General features: G+C 46.2%; 1 protein-coding gene across 1 annotated transcript in view; it reads right to left on the minus strand.

The window, feature by feature from the left end:
- The window catches only part of mark2a (MAP/microtubule affinity-regulating kinase 2a), a 64482-nt gene extending 41862 nt beyond the window's left edge, over positions 1–22620 (minus strand). The window contains 1 exon segment of the mRNA XM_048230047.1: positions 21454–22620. Within this exon segment, the coding sequence (XP_048086004.1) occupies positions 21454–21507 (54 nt within the window). The 5' untranslated portion in view covers positions 21508–22620.
- Positions 22621–24916: the final 2296 nt, after the last annotated feature.

Consider the following 24916-nt stretch of genomic DNA (forward strand, 5'->3'; position numbering starts at 1 on the left):
TGAATGAATAATTGAGTGAATGAATGATTGAATGAATGAATGACTGACTGGGTGCATTGACACACTCCCTCCCTCAGGCCTGATGGGAGGTGTACTGTATGCCTTGTCCTCTCCCTCAGGCCTGATGGGAGGTGTACTGTATGCCTTGTCCTCTCCTCCACCAACTCACCAGCCTGCTCTCTGACAGAGGCTATAACACACACACATTAATGACTCGGACTGTCTTACTCAGCGCGCGCATGTGTGTGTGTGTGTGTGTGTGTGTGCGTGCGTGTATGTGTGCGTGTGTGTATGCGTGCGTGCGTGTGCGCAGGCCTGGTGCCAGATCACCCACTGAATGCTCAAAACTGACTGACTCACTGCGGCCTAGTGCACAAACCAAACAAGAACACGGCGAGTTGGCCATGAAGAACGCATGGGGACACAAAGACTGGGCCCGCGGTCCGTATTACACAGGATGGGCCCCGCGGTCCGTATTACACAGGATGGGCCCGCGGTCCGTATTACACAGGATGGGCCTGCGGTCACATTCTTCATTCTTTTTTTCTTGATTAGATTTTAATTTTTTTTTGATTCATTAGATTTTATTTTTTCTTTCTCCATTAGAGCTGAATCATCTTAGTCTCTGGCAGAAGCTACGCTGCACACTATCCAGATTCCTCTGCACACCACAGACTGGTTGGACATTCTACACTGTGTGTGTGTGTGTGTGTGTGTGTGTGAATGTTTGTGTGGTTAAGTGTGTGTATGTATCTATGCGATGTGATACGCTAAAGAGCACTGCAGTGAGTGTGTGAGAGCAATGCAGAGTGAATCTCTCTCTCACACACACACAGCACTGACCTTCACTGCTGTAAGTGCCACTCAAATCCACACAACAACCCTGCCTCACACACACACACTCGTTCACATTTCAGCTGGCAGGACTTTGAAGTCCAAGTGCCAGATCTGAAAAGCTGATTAACACCCCCACACACACACACACAAAGCAGTAAAAGCAGAGTATATTTTAGAGGGGCTGCACTTGAGAATTATGACAATAAAGTATTCGTATTGCACCATGTTGGTGTTAAACTGACTTGCCTAATGTTAGTATATATGTTTGAGAGAGCATGTGTTATTGTTTGAGTGAATGAATGAGAGAGTGTGTGTGTGTGTGCGTGTATGTTCATGCGTGCGTGTGTGTGTGTGTGTGTGTGTGTGTGTGTGTGTGCATGTGTATGTTCATCGCATGGCGTGTATGTTCTTGGCGTGTGGCAGGCTTGGCGTGTGTCGGCTGTCGTGTGTGTGTGTGTGTGTGTGAGGTTGGAAATGGAGATTGACGGTAAAGAGTTTTAAGCAGGAACAGGTTTTGTGTGGAGAGGAGACAGGTAGAGCCTGTTCATCCCTGCTGTGTGTGTGTGTGTGTGTGTGGAAGTGCGTAGGTGTGTGGGGGTTTGTGTGCATGTGTGTACAAGTGTAAGGGTGTGTGTGTGTGTGTGTGTGTGTGTACGTGCATGTTGGTTAATTCAAGTTTGCCACAAAAGTATTTTAAGGAGTTATCTGGAAACACAGACACGGACACAGACACTGCAATCAGAAGTTCAACAGAAGACTATACAAATCACTTTAGAAGATCATCTAACATTAGCTCACTGCTTAGTCATTCCGCCTTGTCACAGCACCTTGTGTTAGTTTGTGTGTGTGTGTGTGTGTGACTGAGAATTACTGTAAAGCTGTAAGACGTGACATCATCAGGATAATTTGAGTGTCACTGCAATGTGTCAAGTGGTGGCTGTGTGTGTGTGTATGTGTGTGGCTTGTGGGTGGCTTGTGGGTGTGTAAAAAGTGCACCACTCCTGATTTTCAAATATCACCTGACGAGTACACCAGCACAGATTGTTGCTGTTCCTATGAAACCGGCAGCAGCAGCAGCAGCTGTCAATCACTCTTGAGTTTGTTACTCTTTTCACTCTGTCTCAGCTGCTTACTCCTCTTGTGTGTGTGTGTGTATTCCCTCTCCTTCCACCTTTGTGTGTGTGTGTGTGTATTCCCTCTCTCCCCCTCTCTCTTTCTCCCTACCTCTCTCCCCCCCCCCCCTCCCCCCCCCCCCCCCTTCCCTAAGCAGTTATAGATGGTAAAACTAAAGGTCATGTGAGTCGCCCTAGGTGGTCAGTGTATAAACCAACCCTAAGCAGTTCAAAAGGTCAAACTAGAGTGTCTAGTGGCCTTTGCACCCTGAGTCCATATTTATTATTTTGTCTTTTTGTCACAAAAGTTCCAGAACAGGTTGGATTTTCAGCGTTTTTCTGCATTTTCCAGCGTTTTTCACATCCTCCTTTACCGTATCAGAACAGGTTGGATTTTCAGCGTTTTTCAGCATTTTCCAGCGCTTTTAACAACCTCCTTTACAGTATCAGTCAATGAGATCTCCTACTGCAGCGCTGTGGGTTTGTCAGACCGAAGAGGCAAAACAGCCGCATATGAAATGCCTTCTTAGCTCACTGTAATCAGAGTGCCTTTAAGGGTCATGTTTTGGCTAGACGCTGCTCGCCAGAACAGATCACCAAACGAGGGCAGGGTCGAGGCTGCTCCCTGGTTCTCCCAATACAAGCCCAGCTGTAATCTGGCCCCACCGGCCGGCCGGCCGGCTTACCTGATCAAACCCACTGGAGCGCCTCCTGCATTTAGAACTCTGGGGAGCACAGTGTTCCGGCCGCCCGTTGCTGAGCTACGAGGCCAGATGTCGTAACTGCGCTGTTTGGACTAGATCAGCCTGCCCTTGTGCTAGATAGATATGAGGGTTGCAGAGGTGCACAGACAGACTGAGGGGTGATATTATGAAACAGTGCTGTGTGTATCTGTCATCAGCTCCTCCTCCTCCTCCGTGTGTGTGTGTGTGTGTGTGTGTGTGTGTGTGTGTGTGGACTGTGTGAATAAGGAATGTAGGTGAATGCCTTTGTAAGGGGCTATGGAGTAGTGGCTGTGTGTGGACTGGGGGGTGAGGAGGAAAATTGAGTGTGTGTGTGGTGCGTGTGTGTGTGTGTGTGTGTGTGTGTGTGATTCTGACTAGCTAACAGTGTCAAGCAGTTTCAGTTGTTGATGTTCCAGTGAATAAGAAGGGGCTACTGCTTGTGACTCCACACACACACTCATGGCTACCAGCTTCAACCCTCATATGTCAGCAACACACACACTCATGGCTACCAGCTTCAACCCTCACATGTGAGCAACACACAACATTCAAATATGGAAAGATAAAGTATACACTCTGGCCAGGGACACCATTACACGTTTGGGTATATTAAACAACAGTAGAGCTTACATTTGAACAAGCTATAAGATCAAGACTGTTTGACAGCCGCCTGAGCAAGTGAGAAAGTGTAGCCTATGGTGTGACCAGGGCAGCACACTGAGATTGGGCATGGCATACGTTAGAGCGGTGGCATAGCTTGGGCATGGCACACGCCATTACAGCCCGCGGCACAGATTGGGCATGGCATGCTAGAGGCGGTGGCACGATCAGGCATGGCACACGCTAGACGGTGGCATAGCCTGGGCATGGCATCGTTAGAGCCGTGGCATAGCTTGGGCATGGCATACATTACAGCCGGTATGGATGGGCGGCATACATTAGAGCAGTGGCATAGCTTGGGCATGGCATGGCATTGAAACAGTGAAACAAGCTTGGCATAGCACACCGCCAATATGTAGCTGGGGATTGATTTTATTAGTTTGTGTGTGTGTGTGGCGAGTTAGTGCATGTGTGTGTGTTAGCGCAATGTGTCCGCATATGAAAGGGCATGGTTGTGTGTGTTTGTTTTATGCATAGTCTGTCTATGTGTGTGCAACAGCCTTGTGCTACCAGGGTGTGTGTGTTTTTCCTGATCTCTGATAAAGTGGACTGCTTACAGGCCCTCATTAGTCTGATTCATTTCAAGGGAGGGCAGCACAGGAGGACAGTGGTCCAGTTAGAAGGCGAGGTGTGTGTGTGTGGCGCTTGAACTGCTCTTTCCAGAGAGGGATTTCAAGGCCCCTGAGGGGGGTGTGTGTGGTCAGCTCTCTCTCTCTCTCTCTCTCTCTCCTCTCTCTCTCTCTCTCTCTCTCTCTCTCTCTCTCTCTCTCTCTCTCTCTCTCTCTCTCTCTCTCTCTCTCCAAATCTTTCTGATTCATGGTCTCTCATGTGATCTCTTTTCCCTCCTCCCCCTCCCTCCTCCATCTCATCACATCTCTCTACCAGATCTTTATACCCCTCCCTCCCCACACTGCCTTGCCCTCCCTCCCTCCCCTCTCTCTATCTCTCTCTCTCCCTCCCTCTCTTTTCTACTGATCTTTACACCCCCCCTCCCCACACCAGATTTCTTCAGACCCAGACATGTCTTTCCTGGATTATACAGAACATGACTTCATTTTGGCCATGCTCCTCCTCCTCCCTCCCTCTCTCTCCTCCCTCCCCTCCCTCCCTCTCTCTCTCTCTCCCTCCCTCTCTCTCTCTCCTCTTCTCCTCCTCCTTCCTCCCTCTCTCTCTCTCTCTCTCTCTCCTTCCTTCTCTCTCTCTCCCCTCCCTCCCCTCTCTCCTCCCTACTCCTCTCCTCCTCTCCTCCTTCCCTTCCTCCCTCCTCTCTCTCCCTCTCACCTCCCTCCTTTCCTCATTCTCAGTCTGTCTTTTCTGGCTTGTTTTAACTGCCTAACTCCGCCTTCACCCTTCCCCTGGCGCCCTGGCGTTGTGTGCAACATAGGCTGTTGTGGCATGTCAGTGCATGTGTGTGTGGGGGGGGGGGGGGCTCTCTGTCCCCATAACCCCTTCTGGTCCTGTGGTTTTAATAGTCCAAGCTATCAGCACTATGTGTGTGTGTGTGTGTGTGTGTGTGTGTGTGTGTGTGTGTGGCACGTGTGTGTGTGAAGAGAAGTTAATATGTGTGTGTGTGTGTGTGTGTGTGTGTGTGTGTGTGTGTGTGTGTGTGTACATGTGTGTGTGAGAAGAGAAGTTGAATACATATGTGTGTGTGTGTGTGTGTGTGTGTGTGTGCGTGTGCGTGTGTGAAAGGGAGAAGTTGAATGTGTAGTGAATGTGAATGTGTGTGTGCATGTGTGTGTGTGTGTGTGTGTGTGTGTGTGTGTGTGTGTGTGTGTGTGCGTGTATGTGTGTGTGTTCAAATCTGAGCTAAGCCTAGGCCACTGCTGTCCCATAAAGCGTAACCTGAAACATGCCCCGCTCCCTGCAGGCTGCTTTGTTAGTCTACAGACTACAGTATTCAGATTCTGGTCCATTACACACACACACACACACACGTTTTAGTCTACTACAGACTATGTAGATGGCCCACACACACACACGTTGTTAGTCTTACTACAGACTACAGTTTGATTCAGACACACACACACACATTCTACCATTAACTGGTTGGAACAAGTGCTCAACGCTCTTGCAAAATCTCCTCTATAGTCAATAAAAACCACTTAACTTACAAAAAAAACAAAAAAAACCACACAAAATTTTTTTCACCAGTCTTGATGAACGAGCGTGTCTAAATAACACTCAAAGACCGCATGTGACACTATGTGGTGTGTATGTGTGTCGCAAGGTGTGTGCTTGCTTGTGTTTGTGTTTGTGTGTGTATGTGTGCGTGCAGATGTGTGTGTACACCCTACGTGTACATGGTCTGTGTATATTATTAACGCTGCATTAATGCTGCGCGTGTGTGTGTGTGAAGCGCGTGTAACCCGCGCAAGTACACGGTTTGTGCGCAGTGTGAGGCAGTGTGCACATGGTTTGGGCGTGGGTCTTAGCTGCTCTGTGCTGGTACATGAATGGCCGCCATGTCTTGTCCGCGACCTTTAGCCCGAACACAGAGATCTATAGGCAGATGAACCTGCAGTGCCTTCAGAACAATCAAAAAGCCAACAGCCCAAGGTGTTGTGTGTGTGTGTGTGTGTGGGTGTGAGAGAAAAGAGAGAACAATAGAGAGAGAGAGAGAGAAAGATATAAAGAAAGTGTGTGTGTACAGGCATTGAGAGGGGAATATGTATGTCTAAGTTGAGGAGTTTCATGTAGACTAGACTACATGCCTCTGTGTGTGTGCCTGGGTAAAAACATGCTTGTTCTCGAGGTTTTATGCGTACGTGTGTGTGCGTGTGTGTATTGGTATTGTGATTTGAAGCTAGCTAACAGTGTCAAGCAGTTTCAGTTGTTGATGTTTCAGTGAGTGAATAGAAGGGGCTAGCGGCGGCTCCACACACACACTCGCTAATACCAACTTCAACCTCATATGTAACACACACTTTCATGGCTACCAGCTTCAACCCTCATGTGTAACACACAACATTCAAATATGGAAAGATAAAGTATACACTCTGGCCAGGGACACCATTACGTTTGGGTATATTAAACAACAGTAGAACACATTTGAACAAGCTATAAGATCAAGACTGTTTGACGGCCGCCTGAGCAAAAGTGAAAGTGCTATGGTGTGACCAGGGCAGCACACACTGAGATTGGGCATGCGTTAAGAGCAGTGGCATAGCGGGCATGGCATGCGTTACAGCGGTGGCATAAGATGGGGCGTATACGTTAGAGCGGTGGCATAGCTTGGGCATGGCATACGTTAGAGCGGTGGCATAGCTTGGGCATGGCATACATTAGAGCGGTGGCATAGATTGGGCATGGCATACATTAGAGCAGTGGCATAGCTTGGGCATGGCATACATTAGAGCAGTGGCATAGCTTTGGCATGGCATACGTTGGCACATGTAGCTGGGATTGATTTTATTAGTTTGTGTGTGTGTGTGTGAGTTAGTGCATGTGTGTGTGTTAGTGCATGTGTCTGCATATGAAAGGGCATGGTTGTGTGTGTTTGTTTATGCATAGTCTGTCTATGTGTGTGCAAATGTGCCTGTGCCTGTGTGCCTGTGTGTGTGTGTTTTCCCTGATCTCTGTGATAAAGTGGACTGCTGGCAGGCCCTCATTAGCCTGAGTTCATTTCCAAGGGAGGGCAGCACAGAGGACAGTGGCCCAGTTAGAAAGAGCGAGGTGTGTGTGTGTGCGCCGTTTGGAACGTTTCTTTCAGAGAGGGATTAAAGGGCCCCTGAGGTTCTCGTGTGTGTGTCTCTCTCTCTCTCTCTCTCTCTCTCTCTCTCTCTCTCTCCTCATCTCTCTCTCTCTGCATCTCTCTCTCTCCTCTCTCTCTCTCTCTCTCTCTCCTGTCTTTTTTTCCTATGGGTCTTCATGCATCTCTCCTCCCCCTCTCCCTCAAGTCTTTTCCCCTCCCTCCCTCCCCCCTCGGCTCCCCCCTGGCTCCCTCCCTCTCCCTCCCTCTTTATCCCTCCCGCTCCCCCCTCCCCCCCCCCTCCTGAAACTGTCTTTCCCTCGCTCCCTCGCTCCCTCCCTCGCTCCCTCGCTCCCTCTCTCTACTGATCTTTACTCTCCCCACCTCTGAAACTGTCTCTCTCCCTCCTGGACAGACCCAGACATGTCTTTCCTGGATTATACAGAACATGACTTCATTTGGCCCTATACCCTCCCTCCTCCCTTGGCCCTCTCTCTCCCTCCCTCCCTCCCCTCCTCCCTCTCTCTCTCCTCCTCTCTCTCTCTCCTCTTCTCCTCCTCTCCCTTCCTCCCTCTCTCTCTCTCTCTCTCTCTCTCTCTCCTTCTCTCTCTCTCTCCCCCTCCCTCCCCCTCTCCCTCCCTACCTCTCTCTCCTCTCTCTCCTCCTCTCCCTTCCTCCCTCTCTCTCTCTCTCACCCCTCCCTCCTTTCCTCATTCTCTCAGTCTGTCTTTTTTCGGTTTGTTTAACTGCTAAATTTCCGCTAATCTTCCTGTGGCGCCCCTGGCGTTGTGTGCAACATGAAGGTTATGGCATGTCAGTGCGTGTGTGTGTGTGTGGGGTGGGGGAGGGGCTTCTGCCCCCATAACCTCTTCCGGTCCTGTGGCTTTACAGTCCAAGCTATCAGCACTATGTGTGTGTGTGTGTGTGTGTGAGTGTGTGTGTGTGTGTGTGTGTGTGTGTGTGTGAAAGAGAGAAGTTGAATATATGTGTGTGTGTGTGTGTGTGTGTGTGTGTGTGTGTGTGTGTGTGTGTGTACGTGTGTGTGTGTGTGTGTGTGTGTGTGTGTGTGTGTGTGTGTGCGTGTGTGTGTGAAAGAGGGAGAAGTTGAATGTGTGTGAATGTGTGTGTGTGTGTGTGTGTGTGTGTGTGTGTGTGTGTGTGTGTGTGTGTGCGTGTGTGTATGTGTGTGTTCAAATCTGAGCTAAGCCTAGGCCACTGCTGTCCCATAAAGCGTAACCTGAAACATGCCCCGCTCCTGCAGGCTGCTTGTTAGTCTACAGACTACAGTATTCAGATTCTGGTCCACACACACACACACACACACACACACACGTTTTTAGTCTACTACAGACTACAGTAGATTCTGGCCCACACACACACACACGTTGTTAGTCTACTACAGACTACAGTAGATTCTGGCACACACACACACACACATTCTGGCCACCAACTGGTTGAACAAGTGCTCAACGTCTCTTGCAAAATCTCCTCTATAGTCAATAAAAACCGACTTAACACAAAACAAAAACCACACAAAATTTTTTTCACCAGTTTTGATGAATGAGTGTGTCTGAAGGTAATACTTAAAAGACTGTATGTGATACTATGTGGTGTGTATGTGTGTGCGTGCAGGTGTGTGCTTGCTTGTGTTTGTGTTTGTGTGTGTATGTGTGTGCGTGCATGTGTGTGTACACCTGCGTGTACATGGTTTGTGTGTGTGTGTGTGTACGTGTGCGTGTGTGTGTGTGTGTGCGTGTGTGCACACCTGCGTGTACATGGTTTGTGCGTGTGTGTGCGTGTGTGTGTACATGGTTTGGGTGTGGGTGCTTAGCTGCTCTGTGCTGGTACATAGCGGCGTTGCTATGTCTTGCCCGTGACCTTTAGCGAAACACAGATTTATAGTGATGAATTCCTGCAGTGCCTTCAGAACAATCAAAAGCCAACAGCCTCAAGGTGTTGTGTGTGTGTGTGTGTGTGGAGAGAGAGAAAAGAGAGATGAATAGAGAGAGAGAGAGAGAGAGAGAAAGAGAGAGAGTAGAGAGAGAGAGAAAGAAAGTGTGTGTGTACAGGCATTGGAGAGGGTTTATGTATGTCTAAGTTGAGTGAGTTTCTATGTAGACTAGACTACATGCGCTCTCTGTGTGTGTGCCTGGGTAAAAACATGCTTGCTCGAGGTTTTGCGTACGTGTGTGTGTACGTGTGTGTGTGCATGTGCATGTGCCTGCCTGCGTGCCTGCCTGCGTGTGTGCGTGCGTGCGTGCATGTGCATGTGCATGTGCCTGCGTGCGTGCATGTGCATGTGCCTGCCTGCGTGCGTGCGTACATGTGCATGTGCCTGCGCATCATTTCAGCGATGTATCCCCGTCTCTTGTGCCCTTCACCTTAAGCCCACCTCACACCTGGGTCACAGCATTAACCCTTTAGAGCAGTGTTTCTCAAAGAAACACTGCTTTAGAGGGTGACAAAGTCACTATTGGCCTGAGCAGCCCTGGAGTTTCATTTGCACATTTGATTTACCTTATTTTCCGGACTATAAGTCGCACTTTTTTTCATAGTTTGGCTGGTCCTGCGACTTATAGTCAGGTGCGACTTATATATGAAAAAATATATAATTGAACATGTTTTTAAATGTTAATAACTGACATGAACCCTACACCCTACAGCCTCGAGAGAGCGCTCTCAAATGCACAAGTCCTGTGCACTTTCAGTCAGAGATTAGTGCTTGTGCTATGCCTGACACACACGTGCATACTTAAATGCTCAAATTATGGCCGGGATTCTATTTATAGCCGGGCCTCATATTTGGACAAATAAAAGCCAGTATAATTTTGTTTCAATTAAACTCATAAAAGAGCTCTTCTTAATATTTTATATTGCTGGTTGGTATTGTTGCCAATGAAAAGTCATTTACACCATGAGTCTCCAACACGTTGCTCTCATTGCTCTCAAGCTAGTCGCATGCCATAGACATGCATGAAAACATTTGAAAACAAAACGCACTGCCATGTAATATTTGATCGCTGTTTTGCTACTAATTATCTTTCACGTAATGAATACGCACAGAAAGTGAAAGTAGGCCTAACGTCGCTCCGTGTCTAGCTGTCTGTTCCGTCCACTTCGAGCGTCAAATAGAGAAGTCATCCATGTTCTCTATGTTATAGCCTAGGCGGTCATGCTTCTGTATTTGCAAAATTCCTGACGGTTCCTGATCGCTAAATGTTTGTTTTCCTTTCCTGTCGATAGCGGTTGATGTTGAAGCACCTAGGCTATAATTTAACTTCAGCGGTGACAAATCCTGCTGAGAGAGAGAGAGAGCAACGAAAGAGAGGCACCCCCAAAGTGGTCCTGCGCGCGCCTGTGTCTCTGCATGGGGTTCAATTGAAGTCAGAGTTGATCCGTCAATAGTCCCGCACTCAGGCCGCTCCATTATTAGATTAATGTCAGACAGGGTACAGGGTAAAATGTGTGGGAATCTCTCGCATTATGATGGCTAGATTTGCAGGACTTTTATTATTATGCTCAATACTAAGTAATAATTTATTATTAATAATACCCGCAATTCCGGCTGGAATTTAAACCCTTTTAAAGGTGCATCTTTTTCTCTCTCGCTCTCGGTGGCCAATAAGCAATTGTTCTGCTGCATGCCAGCCTGTGCCAATATATCGTACAAAATGATTGATTGCATTCTCCACATTTTTAGCTAAATTTTCATGTACCACATCAGCATTTTTGTTCTGTGAATCTTTTGTAAATTGCTTTACAAATACCGTCGGGCCTATTGGCCTATTGCCATGGCTTGCCTCGTCCTTTTTTAAACCGTCTTTTTCTCTATCGTGAGCATTTAATCAGCTGCCAGCTTCTGACTCCACATCGCCAAAAAGGTTGATTGCATTGTATTCTCCACATTTTTACCTACATTTTCATGTATCATATCAGCATTTTGTTCAGTGAATCTTTTTGTAAATTGCTTTACAATTACCGTCCGGGCCTATAGGCCTATGTTTTGATCCGCGTCTAAAACTGCATCTTTTTCTCTCTCATGAGCATTTAATCTGCTGCGGCTTGTGACTCCACATCGCCCAAAATGCTTGATTGCATTGTATTCTCCACATTTTAGTAACATTTTGGTGCACCTCATGGCATTTTCTTTCAGTGAATCTTTTGCTTTGCAATTACCTTCCTGCCCTCCTCTTGGCTGCCTTCACTCCATCTTCATTAATCTTTTTGGCCTCAATAATCCAGTTACATAGTCTCTGTTTTTGGTTTTAGATTTTGTGAAATACATTTCTAAATAAATGTGACTTGTAGTCGATTGGGACTTATATATTTTTTTTCCTGCTCATGACACATTTTTGACTGATGCGACTTATACTCAGGAGCGACTTATAGTCCGGAAAATACGGTATTTAACTTTCTGATTGTAAAACGTCTTAAAGGTGTTGTCCTTTAAAGGTGCTGACCACTATTCTGGTGTAAGGTGGCTGATATTTCACATCAACACCGTGGACCACTCAAGACTGTGAGCTCAATTTGTTGATTTTGGCAAAGAGTGTATTGGAACAGAATCCCAGAGTGTACCTTTAAGGTGCAGATTAACATCATTGATTAATGATTAATAATCTGTGGCCATCCTAATATTCTGTCGTCTGCAGCACTAGAGCGGACTGTTGTGACACCAGTACAGGAGAGAGCACCAGATCACTACACCTCCACCTCAGCAGCACCAGATCACTGGGCCTCCACCTCAGCAGCACCTCCACCTCAGCAGCACCAGATCACTACACCTCCACCTCAGCAGCACCAGATCACTACACCTCCACCTCAGCAGCACCAGATCACTACACCTTCACCTCAGCAGTAGGGCTTTGACTCCGAACTTATTTCGAGTTATTCGAATATAATTCGATTATTTTAAAAATTAAAGATATTCAAACGAATGTTATGATCTCTTAATATTCAAACCTGTAGCCTATGAAAATATTTTTTTGTGAATGTATTTGGTTGTAAACGTTGTTTTCCATTCAGATTCCGAGGTTTTTTCAAGCCTGGTGAAGTAAAATCGCAAGCTCATTAGCAAGGCTAATGTTAAGCGTTTTAGAATGTCCCTATTATTGGTCATCTGGGCTCCTGTAGGTGACTATAGCACCCTGGCTGGTTTGCGCTTAGTGAGCTCCCACATAGACATAATAGACACTAGACACTATAGAACAGGGAAAAGAAATGGCAACACAATCATGAAAAACACTCAAATAAATAAATGTGCAGATAAGTCTGAATGAAAAGCAGAACTGGTTGAAGCCTGGACATATTGTAAACAAAGTAACATTAGCTTAATTTGCTAGTTTATCATAGTCTACTGGTTAGATTGTTCAGTTTCAAATGAATACTTTTTCTCCTTGAGACAGGCCCGTTTGAGTCTTGAAAAATACTTTTCAATTTGCATCGGGATTGAGATGATTAGAACTTAGCAGTCAATTTGAATGCAACAGTTTTGAACAAATTTGTGCAGCGTGCTAATGATGCTAACCGGATTTAATAGCAATTTAGCCAGTCGTCTTGCACGATTAATGTTTGGATTACATGTGCATGCTGAGGAGGGATGCGCCTGTTGAGAGGGAGAGAGAGAGAGAGTGCACGGGGCAAGGTCAAGGAGGGTCTGTGTTGAGGTAGGCCTACTTCTATCGCCTACTCTGGTAGAGTTTGACACACTACAATGCAAGATATATTTAGCCTATTTATTTATGGATAATATCGGTCTTACTGAAGACATTTAATGGTTAAAATATTATTAATACATTTTTGAATATATTCAAATCTTAATATTAATAAACAAACAAACTTTGAATATGATTTTTGGGCAAAAGTCAAAGCCCTACTCAGCAGCACCAGATCACTACACCTCCACCTCAGCAGCACCAGATCCCTACACCTCAGCAGCACCAGATCACTACACCTCCAACTCAGCAGCACCAGATCACTACACCTCAGCAGCACCAGATCACTACACCTCCACCTCAGCAGCACCAGATCACTACACCTCCACCTCAGCAGCACCTCCATCTCAGCAGCACCAGATCACTACACCTCCACCTCAGCAGCACCTCCATCTCAGCAGCACCAGATCACTGGGCCTCCACCTCAGCAGCACCAGATCATTGGGCCTCCACCTCAGCAGTCCACATGAGGCTACTGGTGCACACTAAAGGGAGACTAAATACAGTGAGCGGTCAGGAAGAGCTGGACTTCCTTCCTTACTTCCTTCTTCTTTCTCTCTCTCTGAGTGTTGGGAAGTGGACTGGCTGATACAAGCCATTTCCTGACCCCCCCCCCCACACACTGTACACACACACACACACACACTGTACACACACTGTACACACACTGTACACACACACACAGTACACACACTGTACACACAAACTGTACACACACACACTGTACACACACACACACACACACACACACACACACACACACTGCAAAGCCACTCTGGTCTTTCCGGTCACCCTCTTTTTCTCCAACTTTTGCACATCTCCATAGAACTTTTTATTTATTATTTTTGATTTCTCCTCCATCTACCCATGTCCTTGATTGCCTAGCCTTTCTGCCCCCCACCCCCCCCCCCATCCCCATCCCCAACACACACACAAAAAACACACACACTTACATTATCACTGTCATCACCTCACATACATACAGCACACTGCTTGCTACAGTAAGCCTCCTCTACTTGCTGCACACTGCCCCCCCCCTCCCTACATACACAGCACATTGTCTTCAGGATCTTCTCCAACACACATCCTCTACATACTTACAGCACACTGCCCCCACCTACCCACACACTACACACACACACACACACAGTCACTGCTCCACTCTCCTCCCGCCAACACACACATCTTCATCACTCACATACATCATACATACAGTACTCTGCTTGCAATAGTAAGTCCCTTCACCATACTTGCAGTACACTGCCCCCCCCTCCCCTACATACACAGCACATTATTTCATGAGGAAGCTTCTCCAACACACATATCGCACACTGCCCTCTCCCCACATACACAGCACACTATCCCATCTCCCCAGTCATCCCCCCAACACACACACCAAGACCCCTGGCAGTTGGGTTAGCCCCTTGAGCCGTGGATCAGCCCAAGGTTTCTTCCTTGGTAAGGGAGTTTTTCCTTGCCCTGTTGCTCTTGGGTGCTCCTTGTTGGTGCCCCCATTCCAATCCTCCCTCACCTTTCTTATGCAGCCCTTGCCACTTAATCTACTAAACCCCTCTTCTACTGCACTTTTTACCCCCCCACTTTGCACAAATAGGCTGACACCAGACATAATTTCACTGCATTTCTTACTTCCAGTAACTATATGCATGTGACAATAAACTTCCTTGTATCCCTTGTATCTGTCCCATTCACTTCTACAAACACCCCATATGGGACAACAGGACATGAAAGAGACACACACACACACAAAAAAAAACTCACAGTAATGTCAGAGAATCACAGTTTGTTAACAAGACAAACAGATGCGGGGAACTACTACTTGTTCTTCCCCCATCTCTGGGCAGTTTGGTTCTCACAGCCCAAATCCTGTCCGCTCATACTGCAGCTAGCTCAAGCTCTCCTGTCAGTCCGGATCCAAGTGCTTCATCCATTAGGGTTCACACAGAGTTCAGATAAGGAACCGAGTGACAACCGCATTCTACACATGAAATCTGATTTGCAGGAGGTGCACAAGAACTGCACTGGAGAACAAGCTACCGGTCCTGAAATTCTAGTTGCCTGTTCAAGTCAAGACACATTAATAATATTGATTGATTTATGGCCAAATTAACATTCAAACATACAGGCTAAGGCTGTGCAATTAATCAAATGAATCGATTAATTGTTAATTATGACCTCCAACCACTATGAAAACAGCCTGATCAAAATATATTGATTCTTTTGTTGCTTTCCATTTTGCAACAATCCTCATGTTTTGAGTTATAAATCCAGCACTTTGCATTACAGTGACAACCACACTGAGCGCAGGACAGGGGTTAGCCTTCTCACTCCACACTGAGCACAGGACAGGGGTTAGCCTTCTCAGTCCACACTGAGCGCAGGACAGGGGTTAGCCTTCTCACTCCACACTGAGCGCAGGACAGGGGTTAGCCAACTCACTCCACACTGAGCGCAGGACAGGGGTTAGCCTTCTCACTCCACACTGAGCGCAGGACAGGGGTTAGCCTTCTCACTCCACACTGAGCGCAGGACAGGGGTTAGCCTACTCACTCCACACTGAGCGCAGGACAGGGGTTAGCCTGCTTGTTACACACTGAGCGCAGGACAGGGGTTAGCCTACTCATTGTCTATGAGAGCCAGCGTCCTTCAGTGGCACATTTTGGGCAGTGAGATGACAGCATCAAAAGAAAGTTGAGGTATGGTTAACTTTAAGGTAATGACCTATGACGTGCTACGGTACGGTTAACTTTAAGGCAGTGTTTCTCAAAGTGTGGTCCGGGGACCACTAGTGGTCCGCAAGCTATCCCAAGTGGTCCGCGAGCAGATGTGGTAAAATTTAAGATGAGTTGCTTGCAATATTGAACCAACTTGTATGTAAATCCAAACAGCTCTGCAACACTGTCTATGTAAGATCCGTGGTCCGTGCGTTTCTTTTTTATTGGTTAGTGGTCCTTCGTCTGAAAAAGTTTAAGAAACACTGCTTTAAGGTAATGACCTATGACATGCTACGGTATGGTTAACTCTATGGTAATGACCTATGACGTGCTTCGGTATGGTTAACTCTATGGTAATGACCTATGACGTCCTACGGTATGGTTAACTCTATGGTAATGACCTATGACGTGCTTCAGTATGGTTAACTTTCTGGTAATGACCTATGACGTGCTTCGGTATGGTTAACTTTATGGTAATGACCTATGACGTGCTTCGGTATGGTTAACTTTATGGTAATGACCTATGACGTGCTACGGTGGAAACCAGTGGCGCCAGCAACCAATTACCAAATAATTGTTTATAATATTTGTGAATAAATGTGTAATAAAAGAATGAAGAACTAGTTATAGCCTAGTAGTAATCACTAATCATAAGTAATCTGTATTTAATGTGCTTATTTATGCATTTAGCCAACAGTTTTATCCAAAGCGACTTATAGATACCAACTGCAGGGGCCAGACTCCCTGGAGCAACTCGGGGTTCAGTGCCTCAAGTGCTCAACATGGCAGTGCCTCAAGTGCTCAAGGGCTCAACATGTCAGTGCCTCACTCAAGGGCTCAACATGGCAGTGCCTCAAGTGCTCAAGGGCTCAACATGGCAGTGTCTCACTCAAGGGCTCAACATGGCAGTGCCTCAAGTGCTCAACATGGCAGTGTCTCACTCAAGGGCTCAACATGGCAGTGCCTCAAGTGCTCAACATGGCAGTGCCTCAAGTGCTCAAGGGCTCAACATGGCAGTGCCTCAAGTGCTCAACATGGCAGTGCCTCAAGTGCTCAAGGGCTCAACATGGCAGTGCCTCAAGTCCTCAAGGGCTCAACATGGTAGTGCCTCAAGTGTTCAACATGGCAGTTGGGAATTTATCTGTTGAACTGATCATTCATATGGCTGTGAATCCTAAGCACCAACTGTGTCAAATACTGACGACTGACTCCACCAGGAGGAGCTCACCACTGAGACTAGCACAAAACAACAGTGGCCCGAAGTCCCAAACACAACGACAAGTCAAAAAACAAGAGTTGTATCTACTTAAGTGAGAGGGATAAGCGACAGACGAGAAAATGGAAAAGAGAAAGAAATGTCCTCAGGAAAAATGATGAATCAGAATGGGAGAGAAAGAGAGAGAGAGAGAGTGGGTGATTAAAGTACACAGATGAAGGTAAACAGAGAGATGGATGGACAGATGAGAAGCTGGTATATAAAGAAGGAGTGTGAGCCAGCTTCTCGTTTCTCAAAGTATTAATATCACACTGCTGCTATTTTCAGCTTCCACATAGAGCTACCAGCTGAGCCCTCTCCCCTCCTCTCGGCTCTTCTTCTGATCCTCTCTTTCTTAAGTGTTCCTTCTCTTCTTCCTCTCTTTCTTAAGTGTCCATCTTTCCTTCCCTCCCTCCTGTCCTCATTTGACTTCCCCACTGAGAGCGTTCATCACATCAGACATCAGAGAAACACTCCCGTCTGCTGTGAGCTGCTGTTATGAAGCAGCCAGGAGAGTGCAGGCTGTTGTTTTCATTATTATTAATCTACCTCTTACACAACGGCTACTCCTCTACAGGACAAGGACACATTTCCAGGCATGTCCAATTGGAGTTTTTTGATAGAAGCACAGCACAGCACAGCACAGCAATACTGCACAGCAATACTGCACAGCACAGCACAGCACAGCAATACTGCACAGCACAGCACAGCAATACTGCACAACAGAGCACACAGCACAGCACAGCAATACTGCACAGCACAGCACAGCACAGCACAGCACAGCACAGCACAGCACAGCACAGCACAGCAATACTGCACAGCAGAGCACACAGCAAGTCCTTTTCTGGAGGGCAGACTGACAGGCTGGGTCGGGTCGAGCTGAAGTCGAACAGAGAGAGCTGCCTTTCTTCAGCTCATCAAGCACTGTCATCAACACGCCACACAGCCAGCACTCGAGATGAAAGGAGCAGCAGGAAGGGACACACACACACACACACACACACACACACACACACACACACACACACACACACAGACACAGACACAGACAAGGAGGAAAATAGATGGCAAGCTGATGACAGATACACACAGCACACACGAACGAAAACATCAAAACATCACAGCAACAACCACGAGGGAGTTGGCCTGATTTTGAAATCTTTGAAACTGAACATTTACATTTAAATCACACAGCTATCTGAACGCATGCACAGACTCCACACTCACAAAAACACACTCTCACACATACACTCTCACACACACACATAAGTTTGTTGGCTATCTATTTGACCACTTCTGACAGGTTTTTCAGAGTAAGAAATGTCAGATCTAAAGTGAGAAGAGGCGGCAGGCAGTGGGAATGAAGCACACACTGTCAGAGAGAACACAGTCAACACACACACACACACACGGACACACAGACACACACCAAAGCAGTACTTCACATACAGCTGAGCACAGGCAAGAGAGGGTCTGCACACAAACACACACACACTAAAGCAGCACTTCACATACAGCTGAGCACAGGCAAGAAGGGGCCTGCACTCACACACACACACACACTCCTTAACTGACCAGCACTCAGCCTCTGCAGGCTATTAATATCCATGAGCAGAGCAGGCCAGTGTGTGGCTGTGGTCACGGCAGAGCAAAGGGAGAGAGAAGGAGAGAGGGAGAAAGAAGTGAGAGGAAAGAGAGAGAGAGAGAGAGAGAGAGAGAGAGGAGAGGGAAGGAGAGAGAGAGAAGAGAGGGAGGGAAGGAAAGAGAGAGAGAGAGAAGAAAGGGAGGGAAGAGAGTGAGAGAAGAGAGGGAGGGAGAGAGGACAGAGTTAGAGGGAGATAAAAGTTTAGTGAGGGAGGGAGGAAGGGAGTGAGGGAAATAGAGATAGAGAGACAGAGACAGACAGAAAGTAAGACACAGTGAAGGCAAGAGAACAAACAGAGAGAGAGAAAAGAAAAGCAGAGGCCTGCTCAGTGTGGACTGTCTGGGGGACAATGAGTTACATAAACCAGTCAAGAAGAAACTAACACACTCAAAGAAGCTGCATGCATCCACACACACACACACAGTCAAGCATAAACTTTAATCCTGTAACTGTAAAATGGAGCAACACTCTCAGGCTGCTCGTAAAGGCCAAGCCTATACACCCAGCTAGACTGGAAAGGCTGGTCTGGGCGGGGGCGACTACTGGGCAAAAACAGAGAGAACGGGAGGAGGGAGCAGGCTTGACAGAGAGAAAGAGAGACAGAAAGGGACATGGAGAACCAGAGACCACAGAGAGACAGAAAGGGACATGGAGAACCAGAGAGAGAGGACAAGAGAACAGACAGGGATGGACATGGAACACACAAACGTTGTTCTGCCGCCTCTCCAATAGCACCTTCTGTACGCAGCATAGGGGATACAGAACAGACAGCCACCAGGCCCAGTTCTCAACTCTCTACAGCACCTACAACCCAACCCAATCCAACACAACCTGTCTGGGTCACCATCACACCTAACCCAACCCAACACAACACAACACAACCTGTCTGGGTCACCATCGCACCTAACCCAACCTAACCCAACCCAACCTGTCTGGGTCACAACCACACCAAAGCCTCTCAGATGCAGCGTGGGAAATTAAAGATATATCAAACGGGATTGCCTGCAGAGATTAGTCTGCCAATGGCACAGGCAGCCCAGCTGATCTGGGTTGCTTGACCGGTAACATAATCCCGGCCTACAGGAAGCAGTCCAAACGCAAATTAGGTTAAGTATTCATTTGTTCGGTCTAGCCCTAATTTGGCATCGTTAATTCTACTTCCTGTCTCTGATGAGTCAAGAGCCGCACAAACCCCACTGTCAGGCCAAGCCGAGACAAGGCCATACTCTTGTAGCTGTTTACAGCCAGCTTCAAACCCCAACAATAACAAAACAATGTGACTGCAATGCAATGCAGTGCTGGACACAGACATTTACTTTCATTTCAATGTTCATTATACTGAATTTGTGTGTATTGTTTGTGTGTGTGTGTGTGTGTGTTTATGTAAGGTGACTATCATCAGTATGCATTTATCTTTTCCAATGTGTATGCGGTCATAAAAAAATGTACTTCTATGTCAATGCATAGGCGTAGTTATGAAACCATGAAAAGGACCATGTCAATTGCTTGGGCTTTTGTTGGACTCCGAATGGATTAAGGCAACTCACTACATTATCTGAAGTGCTTCATCTCCGAGGAGCCAGCAATTCAAACCAGTTTTCCATACATTTTCCAAAGAATTTCACAACATCTGGGTTGGGCTAAGCTGCCCACTGATAAACTGGCTTGGGACCCCTCACACTCTTAGTCAATAATCAAGTCGGAGTAGGCTAAGTCAGAGAACATCGTGTAACAGGTGGCAAACAATAACGTTCCACAAAGCATGACTAGACTCCCGGTCATTACTGCCAACGCCCTCGGAAACCGAGCAAGGCAAGTCCCGGTTTCAAGAGGCTATTTGTTGGCTGTGTAATTAAAGGTTTTCCGACACAACCACTTCATTTGCGGGCGGACGACTCTTCAGAGCAAACAGAAAATATCTCTAACTGTACCCCAGGGGATATCTAGTTAGTCTACTAAGTTTGGAACTTCTCAAACGGGGCCGTCAGAGCCAAGCCTAATGTGTCTCTGGTAGTTCAACCAAGACGGGTCGAACCCATAGACTGTAGGCTTATAAAATAGGTCGAACCCCATGACCAACACGGTTGGTCCCAAAAACAAGCAGAATAGTATTTAGCCTAAGTATCGGTTAGTGGCGATAGTGTGCGATACTTTTATTGACGTTTGTGAATCGTACTGTTAATGAATCTTTGTTGACACTCAAGAGCAAGCCAATCATGAATACGTAACTTTATATCCCTAGACTTTAGTCATGATACTTATCAAGAAACACTTCTTCAAAATTACAAATCCCCTCCTGTGAATGACACATCAGACAGAAGACAGAAACAAACTAACATCAGCTAGCCTAATTTAGATATCACCAATTAAAAAATCACAGAATGCATGCATACAGCCAAATCTGGTCTCTTGCATTGAGAAGAACATCTTTGGCCACTGCTAACTTGATGCTATTTATCTAGACTACGGCTCTGCATTCGGTCAAAAGAGTTAGTGAACATTATCTTTCGACTGTTTGGAACGTCAGCTGATCACTTACTTATCTTATGAAGCTAAGGGTGATGTTGCTGATTTAACGTTAAGTTACACCACAACATCTATTCTGCGGAAGATAGGTAGCAGATAAAGCTAACCTAAATACATCAACTTTGTTGTAACGTTACTATTTAACCCAGAATACTAATCTAGGGTACTGACTAACATCCTTCACATTAAATACCTGACTCCCAACTTAGTGAACGTAAACTTTGTGTCACAAATACAACTAGGTACGTTACCAACAATAACAACTTAATGGAGCATCGTAGCCTGTGAGAAAACAGACCCAAAACTGGCTGAAACAGAAGACTAACGTTAACGTTTTTGCTTGGCTGACTAATGACAAACAAGTAGACATTGGGTAACAATTATCGATATATAGCTGAGAAAGCAGACATGTTCTGGAGCACTTGGATCAAAACGGGCTTCAAGCTTCAATTCTGTACGGCATTAGTCATTAACTTTTTGTGAGCAAAATGTAAAATTCTGTTTTAACGTTAGCTAATTCACGTAGCTAGTCTTATTAGCAAGCAAGAAAACTTACCTGCTGACTGGCCGAGTAGTCATTGACTGGTAACAATGGCGTCCGCGTTGACATTTTCAAAGTTTCTCAAGAGGGGACTGGTCTCAGAAATCCGGTCAAATTTTAATACACATCGATCATTACTGTCCGGTTCGTTTAAGCGAAACAGGTTTTCTTCCAGAAGTTAAAATGTTGAATGGCTCATTGGAGTTCCCAGGTTACGTGTCGCTTTTTCTTTGCTAGCTGTTGCTAGCAGTCTGGCTAAAGTTTTCAACCGTCAGTGGAAAAAGTCATGGCTTGCAAGCTAGGTAGCTAGTAAGTTTAAACTAACTCCACAAACTTTGCAATTCAGGTTTAGTTCCCAAGTTTTACACTCCTCTGTGGTTAATTCACGAAGGGATAATCGGCATAAAACTAACTTAAAATCAATCAACGGGTTTCCTGAGAAACCCCTTTTCTCCGACATAAAATGAGAAGACAGAGGAGGGCTCTGGTTCTGCGACAACACCGCTTCAGCAATGCAGGCTGTCAATGACTAGAAAAACCAAGCAGAGACGACAGCAAAGCTTGTTCCCACAAGTCAGTATGGCAAATCGAGCCCGGGGTCTCTAACTCAGGCCAGGTTAGAGGTACAAGTCGGACCACCTCAGGACGACAAAAATGTTACTACTCCTGTATTTCTAAATGAATATAAGCAAAAAACACCAAAAGCGTCCTCCGGCAGAATTGATACACATGTAAAATACCTTAAGATACAGGTAGCGTCGCTTGACATCAGCCTAGCTAGCCAAAAAAACAATAGCTTTGTTTATCTCAGTCACATGCAGTCATTTGTGCTTTATCAGGACACAACCTTGGTAGTCCGTCTGCGTCGAAGAGTTTATAAACAAGAACAATAACATCTGACGGAGAGAGCTACACGGTCCAACGTTAGCTGAGAGGTGTTGATTTGTCCACTAACTCCGAGAGGTAGCTGATTTGAAGCGGTAACCGATTGTGTAGCTATAGATTTGTGCTAATTCATAGTATTTCCAAGTTTCAAGATGAAACGTCTGATTTCGTGCCCTTGTATCCCCGTATCGGCGAGTCCCTGGGTGCGGGCAAGAGTTGGTGCAGCGCCCGTACGCCGACACCGTCTGACAGCTGATTCAGGCTCTGCGTTGTCTACGTTGCCTGGTTGACGGCGATGTGCGCAATCCTACGCATGCGAGAGGCCTCTACCTGGGCGTGAGAGCAGACTGCTGACATTTTTGATAGGTGGGGCTTTGACACAGCCAAACCAGTCCAGTTAGTTCATGAACATTAACATTAGTATCGACCTATTTAATAAAAAGGAATGGCCTAAAGTTCCACAACTAGATTGTTTCATTTCATTATGTTCTGTCTAAAATAGAAAAGTTTAACTATTCATTTAAATAGGTTATCACAGCAACATGCAGAATTTACGAAATAATGAGAACTGCATCTCACTTACCAGCTTGCAGATTTGTTTCATATCACAAATTTTGAATAGCTTACACAAATGAATAGCCCACCAACACACCTGTTCACATCACATTGCCAACTGCAGGTAGGCCTATAGTTTGACTACAAATTTTCAACGTTGTGTGGAAACATTTTCAAAAAGTTGTGGTGTGCACTCACAATCCAGTTGGGGCTAGGTGGACAGAGGTATGGTACAAAATGTGTTCTCACATAGGCTGTTTATTTAACCTATTTAATTTGCAAACTCTCAGTAGAACCAGTGAGAATTACAAAAGAAACATCTAGTGATATCCTCATGCCCTTAGGAAGTCGGATCAGATCTATGACCAGTAACACATAGTAACACAAAAGTTACCAAGTTGGTTATGAGCATGAAGATAATAGTCATCCAATTAAATATGTGCATTACATATTTATCCCAATCAATGCTGTAGGAAAGATGTATGCAAAACATGTTAAACATCCAGATGCTTAAACAGCACATTTCATCAAAATTTAAAGGCACAGTCCCAAGAATACAAGATGCTTTTGTTGTGAAATTCAATTAATTACTTCTGAGTTGTTTGTACATGGCATTCGTACGTAGCATGGAAGAGAGGAATATCATTTGATTGGCTGTTGAACTATCGACAAGCTTTCACAAGAATTGCAGACTGCATCTTTAAATGCAGTCTACTATGGTTTTCATGAGGAATAGATCCTTATGGTGGTGTCTGGGCAGTAAAGCAAGACCAGTGGCGCCTGGGCACTGAGATACGGACGAGTACACTCATCTTGAGATGCGGACGAGTACACTCATCTTGGTGAATTCAGCACAGCTGCGCTGAGGCTACCGTACCACTGTGATATTCACTCTTATCAACGCACTCAGAGCGCCTGCTTTCCATCAACGCCACTCTGCGGCCACAACAGAGCAGACAAACAAGCAAGCCAGGCTAGAGGAGCAGTAGAGGAGCCAGGCTCAGAGGAGCGGTAGACAAACCAGGCTCAGAGGAGCGGTAGAGGAGCCAGGCTCAGAGGAGCGGTAAACAAGCCAGGCTCAGAGGAGCAGTAGACAAGCCAGGCTCAGAGGAGCAGTAGAGGAGCCAGGCTCAGAGAAGCGGTAGATAGAGGCCTCAAGATGTTGGGTCAGCACAGCAGTAGCATCAGTGTCTCAAACTACATGCATGCTCAATACCCATGGGGACCACATGCATAGGCTACTCAATACCCATGGTAACCAGTGTCCCATACCATATGCATACTCACTACCCATGGGAACCATCAACCACATGCATACTCACTACCAATGGGTACCACATGCATACTCACTACCAATGGGGGCCACATGCATACTCACTACCAATGGGGGCCACATGCATACTTAATACCAATGGGGGCCAAGGTTCAAGCGTGACCTGAGGTCATTTCCCAATCCCACCCCCCATCTTTCTCTCCCACTCATTTCATGATGTCCACGCGCCACTGTTCTATAAATGGTATAAAAAGCCCAAAAATACAACTTTAAAATGTCGCATCTGGATCTTCTGAGATCTCACCTGGTCATGTTCCTGCACAGGTGTGGAACGTATCGGGTGTGGAACGTGTCGGGTGTGGATTAGTTCTAGGATCTAGAGGTGTCAGCTGCATCTGGGGTGGACCATAGATTCTTGCAAGAAATTATGAAAAAGGCACACAAGTAAAACTAAGTAGGTCTACTGAGCACGGTTCTCTGAAGAGGGGATATTTATACTGCAGCAGTGCTGCAACGCTTTCATCTGAAGTGTGCTGTCTGGGTAAGAGATAAATAATTCACTCAACACAGCTGTTCCTGAAGGATTTCTAGTAAAAGCATACTGACACAGTGATACAACAAGCCGTCTTATTGTCCTTGCGCTACAGTTCTAATCTTTATGATTAAACTGGGTCACGCCACAAATAACCTCAGGATGAAATAGATGTGTGGTTCTTTTGTTTAACACAAGAATGAGCTTGATATCAATCATAACACCGTCTCAGT

This window comes from Alosa alosa, chromosome 2 (assembly GCF_017589495.1).
Source record: "Alosa alosa isolate M-15738 ecotype Scorff River chromosome 2, AALO_Geno_1.1, whole genome shotgun sequence".
In the NCBI taxonomy this organism is placed as follows: domain Eukaryota; kingdom Metazoa; phylum Chordata; class Actinopteri; order Clupeiformes; family Clupeidae; genus Alosa; species Alosa alosa.